At 39.7% G+C, this 12,181-nt stretch overlaps 1 protein-coding gene across 1 annotated transcript; it reads left to right on the top strand.

Annotated features, from left to right (window-relative positions):
* Positions 1-9,157: 9,157 nt before the first annotated feature.
* Positions 9,158-11,901, top strand: dlx1a (distal-less homeobox 1a). Its single transcript, XM_036573813.1, has 3 exons — positions 9,158-9,841; positions 10,111-10,310; positions 10,639-11,901. The coding sequence occupies exons 1-3, from the start codon at positions 9,529-9,531 to the stop codon at positions 10,888-10,890; spliced, it is 765 nt and encodes a 254-aa protein (XP_036429706.1). The 5' UTR covers positions 9,158-9,528; the 3' UTR covers positions 10,891-11,901.
* Positions 11,902-12,181: the final 280 nt, after the last annotated feature.

Genomic DNA, 12,181 nt, shown 5'->3' with positions numbered 1-12,181 from the left:
CTCAGTCCCAGCTGGTTAAAATCATGGGCAGGCCACAGCTATACTGCATCCCACACCAAATGGTTTTGTTTTGCCGACGGATGATTTTCATGGATTTTAATTTACTGGCTAGTTTGAAGATTTGATGACTGCCTGTCTGGACCCCTTAGACTGTGGACACAACAAGGAAAAATACGACAAGTGACAATTTTACAGCCATTTCATTTCTCTGTCGTTGATGCATTAAGTAACCGCCATCTATTGGGATAGTATTTTTTTATTTTATTATTATTTTTTTCTGCCACTAGCACCTAACTCAGGTAATTGGTCATTTTTGAGGGCAATTTTGGGGCAGGTAGGAGGCTGGGCAGGTTTCTCTGACCCCTGCTGCTGTGATAATGGTGAAGGCTGCTGGGCTGTCACAGACATGTCTGGGGTGTGTTTATGCAGTGTGCATGTAGTGCTGGGTAGTCTCTGCTTGTTCTGTGCTAGGTTCTCCTCAGCCTGCCGTGGCTCCAGGGTTCAGGCATGTGAGTGATAGGTGTAGATTAGCAGCTAGAAGAAGATTCGGAGCACCTCTGTCACCCCTCATTTTAACTCAATCACCCACATAAAGCATCAATAAACTGTCACTGTTTGCTTCAATAAGTGTGTAACCTGCTCACCTCTCATTTTCCACAAGATCTCAAATTTTGAGATGGAGGGGGAAGATATCTTTGGGGGATTGTTTAATCATTTGAGGTTTAGGATTCACTAACTTGTTGGACGAACTAACTTGTTTTGCATCCAAAAATGTCATGACTGTAGAATGAAAATGTCAATATTTTAGTAGCCCATGTTTTAGTAGTATGCTTTTTTTTAAAAAAAAAACACAGCAAAAGTGTTTTTACAATGTTTTTAGTAAAATGAAATCATTATCATACCTTAGTGTTACCTTTATTAATGTGCTGCCTGAAATGATAAAAAATTAAGTGGTAAAAACGATGAAATAGAAGAGCAGCCAGGCTACTAGAAAATGCTCCAGGTCATCTGTTTTTACCACTGTGTCTTCCTCAGGTGCGAAATTTCTTGCCTTCTTTTTAAAATACGAACACCCAGAGGAGCCTTAGGAAATAACTACAAAGATGGAAACTTCTTCAGCCACTTCTTCTCTTCCTCAGGTATTTTGTCCAACCTGAAATAACTTTTTTGTTATTAAAAAGAATTTAAAATGCCCATCACAAATATTAAGAAGCCAACATTTATTCGTATGCACACTGATAGGACCTCAGAGGAAGCAGAAGGCCAGGCTGGCACTGGGAGATGTCAGAGCTTTATGTTTGTGTGAGTATGAGTGTGTGTGTGTTTCTGTTTCTGTTTGCAGGTGTGAACCACTGGCCGGGCCTGGAGACAATTATTCCTGTCTGCTCTCCCAGAGGAGCCATGAGGTAGAGCTCCCCTTTAACTCTCTCCCACTGTGGCCTGAGTGTGTGCAGCTGGGGAAGAGAAGCCAGCAGTGACAGGACAAACGAGGCCCAGAGCCGCCGGAGCTCTGCATTAATCCGTCTCTGCTCTATGTGGAGTAGATGCACCCTGCAGTTGTGTAAACACTGACTGTCATTTTTACACCTTTTATATTGGAAGCTTATTTGCATCACTTTGTAAGTATATGGCAGCTACTGATTTTGAGAGATATTTCCACATCAAACATTTTTAAGGCTTTTGGCAAGAGCACATTCATGTAGTTGATCTTCCATTAGCATGTTGTGTGTACCATCGCATGCAAAAGTTTGGGCACCCCTGGTTGAATGACATTTTGTAGATTTTTTTGAAGTGAAAATAAGTACAAATTCTCTCTACAAAGAACACACTTCTGCACATTTTATTGCAAAATTACTGATTATTTGCTTAATTTAATATATTTAAGGAAAAAATAAAAACCTAAGATCTGTGCTGTGCAAAATTATGTTTAAATGTTTATGTTTATAATAATTACTATTTTTTTATTAAACTCCACAAATAAATAGAAATTGTGCATTAAAATTAGCAGAAAAATGCCAAATGAGTTTTTTCCCTGTAGAGCATGTGTTAACTTATTTTTTACTTCACAAATCAACAAAACATGTAAGTTAACCAGGTGTTTTTTGAAATCTTTGCATATGACTGTATTTTGCAAAGGAAAAGGTTCTTGGCTCGTCAGAGTTAGTGTGGTCTACTTGTCCCATTAGTGCACAGATAGCCACTCACTTTCTCTACTGAGATCTGAGAACTTTAACAGAATTCAAAGAAATCTATGAATGCATATTTAGATAGCTCATGGCATTATGAAGTGGTTTTGCAGACACTGTCAAGGCCTTATTTTGAATTAAAAAGGATTTTCATTATATAATCCCTACTGACATTTAAATCGGTTCATGTTCACAAACATCTGTATTGATAGACTAAATGGCCTGTTAGAAGAATAATGCAAAATGCTGATAAATGGATAAAAAACATACAACAGTCAAATAATCAACCAACAAGTTAGTTTAAGATCTAAAAATGAATCCTAAAAATAGTCAGTTTATTTTGTTTTGATTTTCAATATTTAGTAGAAAAAAAGATCTTCATCAAAGCAGAATTACATCTTGAATTAGCTCATTGTTGTACATTTCAAGTTTGCATTTTTGTCAGTGTGAATAAATTGAATGGCGTTAAATAGGCTGCTTTCAGATCCATGCAACGTACATTTAACACAATACGTAATCATTCTATATTGATTGACGCAGTCGTGTTTTGCTGCACATTTTCTTTCTCCTTCTCTCAGATATTGTTCGAGTCTGAACAAGCGCCCCTACACTGCCTCTCTCTGTGTTTATTAGAGCTCACTGGAGCAGCAAATTGAAGGTACGCCCTGCTTAAACCATCCAATAGAGATCCAGTAAAACCTTGTCTAGTAAAGCACTGCTCTGTCCTCATGGTTGGCTGAATGCACTGAATCTGGATCATTAAATCTGATCAGATTTTGTCTTTCCTCCTTTTTGGGGATCTGCTCCTTGCCACAGTGTCAGGGACGGATTCATATTAGCCAGCGTGTGTAGCCGCTTTGTAAATAAGGTGTAATTGCAAATCTCTGGGTAAACACTGGGCCACATGTCCAAACGGAGAGCAGGGCTGTTATTCACTCGTCTGAGCTGTTTATGTTAATGCGGACTTAATGCTTTTTTAAACTGCTGCACTTAAGGACAATTTGTTCAATCCAAATATGTGAAGGAGAACAATCCGTTTGAGAGCTTTTTTTCTTCCTCCTCTATCATTCCCTAAGTGTGTATGTCCAGCGTGTGTGTCATCCTGAGAAACTTGTGAACTGTGTAGGTGTGTGTGCGTGTTTGTTTACCTTCACTGAAATAGTAATGAGATCATGCCTGATTTTTAAGTGCTTGTCATAAATCATAGGAGACTGTTTCTTTTCATGAGCTTAACATCAAGTGTAAAATGATGAGTGACTTCATTTTTACAATGTGGAGAGCAGTGTTCTCACCATAGATGTGTTATGTGTTATCCTAACACATGAAACACAGAAGTGCTAGAGGAATCAGAGAAGGAGACTTCTTGGTTCTTAATAGGCTGGCTTGTTAAAATAAAGCTTCAAAATAAATGATGTATCAATTGTCTAGTCACACAGCTTAACTTCTCAGTTCCCAGTACTGAATAGATTTCATTTATTAAAAGCCATAATTTAATTGTGAGATTTTGTTGCATGTCTCTGGATTATTAGTCACTCACACTCTCTGCTCCTGGAGGTAAATTCAGATCTCTAGATTCAGAGAACTTGAAAAATAGAAATATCAGGATGCGCATTTAGATAACTCATCACATTATGAGCTGCTTTTGCAGATGCTGGAAAAGCCTAGTTTTAAGTTAAAAGGGATTTTCATTGGATAATCTGTATTGACATTAATTTCTGTTTTTACTTCTGTTTGTTTTCACAAACAACTCTACTTATGGGTTAAATGGCTTGTTAGAATAATAATGCGAAACGCTTATAAATGGATAAAAACTATATAGTAGTTGAGTAATCAGCAAAGATGTTAGCTCAAAAATGAATATTATGAATATATAAATGATGCAGGACCAGAGCTGAATAGAGTCTCTCAAAAAAGTCTCTCAATGCATATTGAGATATGGCATTGTAAGGTAGTTTTGCAGACCTAGTTTTGAAATAGAAGGGTTTTGCATTAGATGATCCCTTCTGAGAGTGTTTATCACTTGTTGTTTGTCTTTTAGAAGGATAATGCAAGATTCATAAACAGATAACAGCTCTGTCAAAGCCATGTAATTGTCAAATAATCAGCAAACAAGTACATTTAACATCTAAAAAATGAAAATCGTCACTGTCCAAAGAAAAACAAGGATCTCCAAAATGGTAACTTTACAGAAGAAGACAAAACAGGCTTTACTTTTGATGTAAGTTAATGTGAAGAGATTCATCATGAAGTTTGTGCACAATGTAAAGAGCAGCTGCTGTTTTCAACTAATTAAAAAAAAAATAAAAGGGAAAAAATAGAAATACTTTGTTCTTTTTTCAGACAGCAAAGATATATGAATGATCTAGAACCACATTCACTGAGTGTCTCCAGTGCTGGATAGGGTTCTTCTGGTAAAAGCCCTTTTTAATTGTGCACTGAGAATGTTTTTCTATGTGATCAGTTTTTCTATCTGATACTGTAGCTACCATAGTCAGTGTCTCTTAGTTATTAGTCAATCACATCATCTGCTCTCTGAAAGTCTCGGGACGCACTATTAGATAACTCACGGCATTATGAACTGCTTTTGCAGACACCAGAAAAACTTGTTTTTTAATTAAATAATTGAATTTTCATTTGATAATCCCAACTGTCAGTGAAATCTATTCTTACTTCAACTTGTTTTCACAAGCAATTGTACTTACAGGCTAAATGGCTTGTTAGAATAATAATTAAATGCTTATAAATGGATATAAAAGTCAATTAATCATTATAGTTCATCTCAGAACTAATACATAAAAACATGAATGATGTAGGACCACAGTGTGTAACTTCTGACCTTAACTCTCCAGTGCTGAATAAGGTTCCTCTAGTAAAGGCCATGGAGAATTCTTCTATTCTAAAATGATGGACTTTTTATAGCCACCAGTGTCCATGCCTCTGAATGATTTGGCAGACCTGAGTCTTGAGTGGTCTGTGGTATTTAGTCTAGTGCCTGGTTCAGGTTTCGAAAGAAGGACATCTTTCTGAGCATGATGTTCTTCATCTGCTTTTCTGCGCTATTTCCATAAACCGAAACCAAAATAAGTGATCCAGTAATTAACGGACACTGCTTTTTGCTTTAAGTCTGGTTAGACTGATCTGAGTGAGAGTGTGGTTTGAACTCATCATCTTAATTGATTTTCTATGTAATGCTCATGTTGGATTTTCACAACAGTCTGTCAACGCGTGTGGGGAATGAGCGAAGGTTTGTCTGGATTCAGGCTTGCTGTATGGGCTATATTGCTCAGGGACACTTTATCACATGGACATCTGAAAGGTCAGACTAACCGCGAGGAGGGAGTCTGCTTCATACTGAAGCAATTAAAGCTCCCAGAGAATCCTGTGCCACCAATAACAGAAACTAATCAGAGACTCTGACTTAAATTTACTCTGGACATGAAGTCGGAAGTCCCTTTACAGTCGAATCAAGTTATGCTGAAAGGACGGATGTCTGAGGCTGATTTAATGCCGGAGACGAGGCAATAACTCAAGTGTCTGTCGCTGAAACGCACCTTGGTGTGGCAGGGAGGTATTTCCCCATCTCTGAGCTCGGACAGTATTTGTCTCTGAGGTAGAACCCCTCTGTACACACACACACATACACACACACACACAGTCCAGCAGAGCAGGTGTTTAAATAATGCGAGGAACACATTTTTCCTGTGTCCTATTTTCCAAAACCCTTCCACTCATCATCTTCTAACACTTTCAGTTAGAGCACTATTAGAGCTGTGGAACATGACCATTTGTCCTGCACAGACTAATTACCCTCAAGACAAATCTTTACAAAAAATAGTGGCTGTGGTTCAGTTTCTATAGAAATAATCTGTAATGTTCTTATGATTATTTTCAAAATCTGTATCCCAATGTGGACCATATTTGATCCTCTGTTTATGTGTGCATATATATATATATATATATATATATATATATATATATATATATATATATATATATATATATATATATTAGCATTACAATTAAATATATTAAAACATAATAAAACTGTTCCCTAAATGCACATCTTTATTTGCTCTACATGGATTCTGGCCGACGTTCAGTGACTGACTAATGTAAGAAAGTCGTTCTGGTATATATTGGTCTTCTTCTTTATCATATTAACTCATTTTTATAAATTATTTTATTACTATTATTATTATCATTCGTGTTTTTTTCATGCAAATCATATTAAAACCAAGACTGGTCTGTTTTTCCTCTTTTGTCTGTAGAAGTGTCCTCAGTGACCACATCTGCCATCCATAATAAAAATATGGTGCATATGCAGGGTGCACATCCATTTCAGACTTGGATACCGTAATCGGCCGCAATAATCACAGTTATCAGTCTCAACCACGAAGTACTGCATGTAAAATCTTCCCTCAGCCCTCAATGATGATAATTGTTGGTTGTAATACTGTTATTATTTTCGCTATTGATAAGAGATCTTTGTCAGGTAGTTTGTGAATGTAATTTCAAATACAAATTGCTTTAAATGGGACCATTTTGCGCGGCGATTTTGGGGGGATATCATGGAGAAATAGCTGAATGTGAGTGTCAGTGCAGAGCTCTGCTGCGCCGTGTTTGGAGCTCCAGCACTGAGCTGCGCTTCTGCTCCGCTCGTCCGGTTTAGTTTTTTTTTTCGCCTAATTAAATTCACTTTGAGAGTTGGGGAATTTAACCGAGCTCGGCGCGGTGTGAAGGTTTGGAGGAGCCAGAGGGAGCGCTGACAGGGAGCTCTGCTGTCTTTCTCCCGGGGGCGCAGGAAGAGAAAGACGGTGCAGACTGAAAATGAAGGGGTGGAGGTGGAGGTGGAGGTGGAGGGATGCGCTTTCACCGGGATGCTGCGAGCAATGGTAGGAGCCGCTTTGCTTTCTCACTTGCTCCATCAGACTGCTCTGAAAACCTTCTAGCAACGGAGACAGACCAGGAGGAGGTAGACTAGGAGGTTTTCTACCCACCCACAAAGCGAGCACATGCAGGCTTTAGTTTTAGTTGGGCAACTTTGCATGTATGGCAAACAAATTCTTTTCTGAAAAATCGTCCGAAAACACGAATTTCCAAAGCAGTCAGTGTGCAGCTCGGTGGGCTGTCAGTGTATCTGCTGCCTGACTCTGCTGACACTGTGTCATATGGATCATCCCTGGTGGGTTCCATCAAACTTGGACCTCCTGCACGTTCCCCAAATGAAGATGTCCTCTGAGAGTAGAAGTCTGGCGGATTATAGACACAAACAGCCTGCTTAAACTGTAGGAAATCAAAATCATTAGCGATGTGATACATTATACATGGAACAGATTGCGAGTTTAAGTGTTTGCAGTTCTGTTTAGGTTAATCAGCCACTGTGGGACCAAAACATAATGGATATATTGAGAAGCTGTTATAATCCACACTGCTTGACATTTGTAGCTTCCATTGTACAGCGGTTCACGTCTGAAAAATGTGTTGTATGGAATTTTATATTTTATGGTATTTAATCATTGCTCCATCGCATCCAGTACGATTTATCCTTCTCATAATATCATTTAAATTCCAGATTTTAGCTCAAATTCATTCGTTTCTAAAAAATGATCTGTCTCAATTATTCCTACACAAATATTGCATGTGTGGTACTACTGGCATTAATAAATCAGACGTTTCGTCCATGCACTAGTGGCCAACATGTGGTCAGGAAACACAAAATTGCCTGTTGCTTCTACACTTTTCCTATCTGGTCAATTTTAGATTGTTTTGAGGTCACGGCGCAGGCCAGCCCTGCCTATAAATAGACTGGCACTTATGCCCATATATTACAGCTGTCACATTAAACCTAAACATTAGAGATGTGCACTGGTGTGATGAGTAACACAGCCAGTGACGCCGTCCACAAGCAAGGCTTCTCTGTTTTAACTCTGCTCACAATTCGATGGGTTTATTCCGCGTGCAGTGCTCGGGTTTAAGATTTGGACTAATCTACAGCAGGCTGAGTGAAAAGTGATCAGTAAGAGCTGAAAGGCTGTCACTCTCTGAGCGCAGTGTGTGTCACTGGAGCAGAAGAGCAGAACTCAGCCCAGGTGCGTTCACGGCCGCTTAGTGCTTCAGAGTGATTTGAATCTGCATGCCAGTGGAAGTGTTAAATATATGGCTAATTATGCGTATGAAAATTAAACAACAGTGTTATGCAAATTCAACTGGTTTCAGCTGTGGCTCCGAGCACTTGAGACTGGCATTTAATCAAATGAAGCTGTAAGTAATACATCTGTCCCTGAAACAATAAGGACGCGAAAAAAAAAAACAACACACCATTTACTCTTGTATTTAATCATATTTATACAGTGCTTACAAAAAAGCACGAAAATTACATATTAAAATTATGAAGAAAATTCTTTTAAGGCAATTTATATATTTTATACACATATAAACCTTGTTAATATATATTTTTATATAAGAAATTAATTATTTTTTGCTTGTTGATAAACGTTATGTTTAATAAACAAAAAAGGCTTTAGCATTATTATTATTATTATTATTATTATTATTATTATTATTATTATACGTTGATGTGGTGGTATTAATATTAACAACAACAAATAAAATTAACAATGTGTGAATAATAATAATAATAACTATAACATAGTTTTATAGGCAGGTTTATTTTTTGTTTATTACCATTTGTTTGGCCATTTCGCTGAAAGTTTGTTATTTACTTGTTGCTGCAATACAGTCTAGTTTATTGTGATTAATCCGGGTGAATCTTTAATGAATGACAGTCACTGAAACAGTGAATAATGAATAAGATTATTTTTAAAATCAGTGGAATATTAATATTATTTTAATATCTGTGAATTATTTCTTTTTCTAGTTCGTTATAAATGCTATATGTTTCTAATCTGTTTTAGTGATATAAATATGTGTATATTTTGCTTTAGCTGTGACTCCTCCGTAGAAAAAAAGCTCTTTCTCAATGACCCACCCCCTGAATTTCCTTTTTAGCATTGCACAATTGGGTCTCAGGTTTGTCTTATTTCTTGAGTTGATCATATTCCTCGGACCCTACCCCGGGATCGCCAATCCCCACCGTCCTCGGAGCGAGCGGACCAATCAGCGACCACCTCCGATAAATATTCATGATTCCCCGATTCAAACCTTTGAGCGAGTTTGTGTGGATCCACTGCATCACACCTAGACTTTTCACAGAGCCAAACTACATTTTCTTATGAATGGAAAGTGAAAAAATCAGTTGAGCTTAAATTGGGATCCATCCTTCACTGAGATCGTAGAAGAAAACAAAAAAAGCAGGAGAGAGGAGAGACTCGTCCCCGAAGACATGACAATGACTACAATACCAGAGAGTCTAAACAGCCCCGTCTCAGGGAAGAACGTTTTCATGGAATTTGGGCCACCAAGTCAACAAATGTCGCCTTCCTCCATGTCTCACGGACATTACTCAATGCACTGTTTACACTCAGCCGGCCATCCTCAGCACGACAGCTCGTACAGCCCCGCTCCGTCCTTCCCCAGATCGCTCGGTTACCCATATGTCAACTCAGTCGGCAGCCATTCCTCCAGCCCGTACCTCACCACTGTTCAGACGTACCAAAACAGCACGGCGCTGTCGCAGACGCGGTTAGAGGACTCAGGTAAGAAATGCCTTTTTACACACTAATTCTCCAACTTTTTTGAAAAACGTCCGTTTGGTTTGTGTCAGCTCGCCGCGCGCGCTGGGCTGGAGTAGCCCAGATGTGCGCGTATTAAGGCTTGGTAATTATTTATTGCGTAATGCTATAAACAATGTATGCAATTAAGGGTAATTATACCTAAACTGCAGACTGGAAAATCGGCGCGGTGATGGGCGCCCGTGACACTCCAGCTCTCTGACTCGGCCGCTTCTCTCTTTTTCCTCCCTCAGCGCCAGAAGCAGAGAAGAACACGGTGGTGGAGGGAGGTGAGGTCCGCTTCAACGGGAAAGGCAAGAAGATCCGCAAGCCGCGCACCATCTACTCCAGCCTCCAGCTGCAGGCGCTCAATCGCCGCTTCCAGCAGACGCAGTATCTGGCGCTGCCCGAGAGAGCCGAGCTGGCCGCCTCGCTGGGACTCACTCAGACCCAGGTGAGCGTTTTCTCACGCGCTTCTTGAGGAATTTTGGACTTAAGCTTGGATCAGCTTTGACTCTCAGCCAGGAGGCCTGAGCTTTGCGCGTTGGAAAAAATAAACACATTTACATGGTTTTATTTATTTTGATTTATTTGAATTCTTTTATTTTTGGAGAGGCTTTATTTACACAGGCGTGTTCATTTAGACGCACGTCAAGCTTTGCCCAAACACCGAGTGGATTTTTATCCCAATCAGAATCATTGAACTGATCGATTTTTATTCTTTTGCTCCTGGACATAATGAACTCTTTGTTCGCTGACCCTCTCTCTCTTCCTCCCTCCAGGTGAAGATCTGGTTTCAGAACAAGCGGTCCAAGTTTAAGAAGCTGATGAAGCAGGGCGGCGGGGCGATGGACACCAGCGCGCTGACTAACGGTCGTGGACTGTCCACTGGCTCTCCGTCCGCGGCTCCGGTCTGGAGCTCCACTGCGCCCGTGAAGACCTCCGTGGGCTCGGCGGGCTCCTACATTCCCAGCTACACGTCGTGGTACCCCACAGCGCACCAGGACTCCATGCAGCAGCCGCAGCTGATGTGAAGCGAGCCCGGCCCTCCTCCACCTCCTCCTCCTCTAGCCCCGGGACAGGCAGCTCGGATAGCCCAAGCAGCCCAGAGAGCCCGGAGAGCCCGGAGCCAGGCCTGCACCCCAACCCAAAACACACATACTGACACACAGCCGGCCACTGCGGCTCTCCAGCAGAGCCCCCCGCCTCACATCCACTGCAGAACTGCCGTACGAGTGGGTCACACCGAGCTGCTGCTGCTCCCTCTCTCTTTTGTACCTGACATTGTACTGTGTGTAAAGAAAAACTTATATAAAGCTGTAACGAGTCTAAAAAACTTTTTTGACCCTTCAAGATTGTTTTTCCCGGAGAAAATTCGAAAGAAAGAAGTCGATTCTAAAAGATTTAAAGAACACAATTGTGAGCCTTTCAGAAAGTAATGTGGAGTTTTTTTAAGAAAGGCGTCCTATTTGTCAAACATTTTCTACAAAGCAGGGATGAAGAGGGTGTGCTGTCCCAGGCTGTGGCATTTGGAATAGCGTTGGGTAAAATCATGCGAAGGGCTGATTTTCCTCATTCCAAAGAGAAAGTCTTTATAAATGAAGATGTTGCGTGTGTGGCGCTTTTATGTGTTTATTTAAAGTAACTTATTTCGAAATTTTTTGTTTGTTTGTTTTTGTTTGTTTATGTCCGTTTGTACGCTTATTTAAATGAATGTTCTTTAAGAGGTGAGGCTGCACTAAAAGTAAGCAGCGATCCGGCCCGAGAGCAGAAGAGCTGGAGAGCTGCAGGTTCATGTACAGAAATGGCCATTCTTAGATCGTGCTGTTAACGATGTGAAAAAAAAGGATTTAAACCTGAGTATGTTTATTACAGATCCATGTGTTTAGCGTTCTACATAGCAGAATAGTTTTATATTGGTCAGATTAATTTATTGCCTTTTTTGTTTGATTGTTTTTGTTTGTTTGTTTATTTCATCGAGTCGTGTACAATGTGTAAACCCTGACAGTAAAATTCACATTTTAAAAGAAGTTTTACAAATGTCATTGGAGAGTTCATTGATTCATTGGAGAGCGAATATTTTCATGAGAACTGTGATGCTTTTAAACATTTTCCCTGAAATCGAAGAAAGGTCCAACATGTGTAATGATTAAAAAGGATTAGCCATGTAAGCTAATTACCAATTTACATACTTCTATCAATGGACTATTTAAATGGGCTATTTTATTCCAGTGGTTATACATATATTAAGAGCTGCCTTATGAGACTTGGCCCTTTTATCCAGTTCAACAGTACCGTCTCACATATATCTAATGACTAGATTAA

The sequence above is a fragment of the Colossoma macropomum genome, unplaced genomic scaffold, assembly GCF_904425465.1.
Source record: "Colossoma macropomum unplaced genomic scaffold, Colossoma_macropomum, whole genome shotgun sequence".
Taxonomy (NCBI): domain Eukaryota; kingdom Metazoa; phylum Chordata; class Actinopteri; order Characiformes; family Serrasalmidae; genus Colossoma; species Colossoma macropomum.
The sequence above is the reverse complement of the archived record's forward strand: the minus strand, read 5'-3'. Positions and strand labels throughout refer to the sequence as shown.

Excerpts from the sequence above, each read along its gene's own strand:
- dlx1a (XM_036573813.1), top strand. The coding sequence starts at position 9,529 with ATGACAATGACTACAATACCAGAGAGTCTAAACAGCCCCGTCTCAGGG. Across the intron at positions 9,842-10,110 it reads GACGCGGTTAGAGGACTCAG|CGCCAGAAGCAGAGAAGAAC; the intron begins GTAAGAAATGCC and ends TTCCTCCCTCAG. Across the intron at positions 10,311-10,638 it reads TGGGACTCACTCAGACCCAG|GTGAAGATCTGGTTTCAGAA; the intron begins GTGAGCGTTTTC and ends TCCTCCCTCCAG.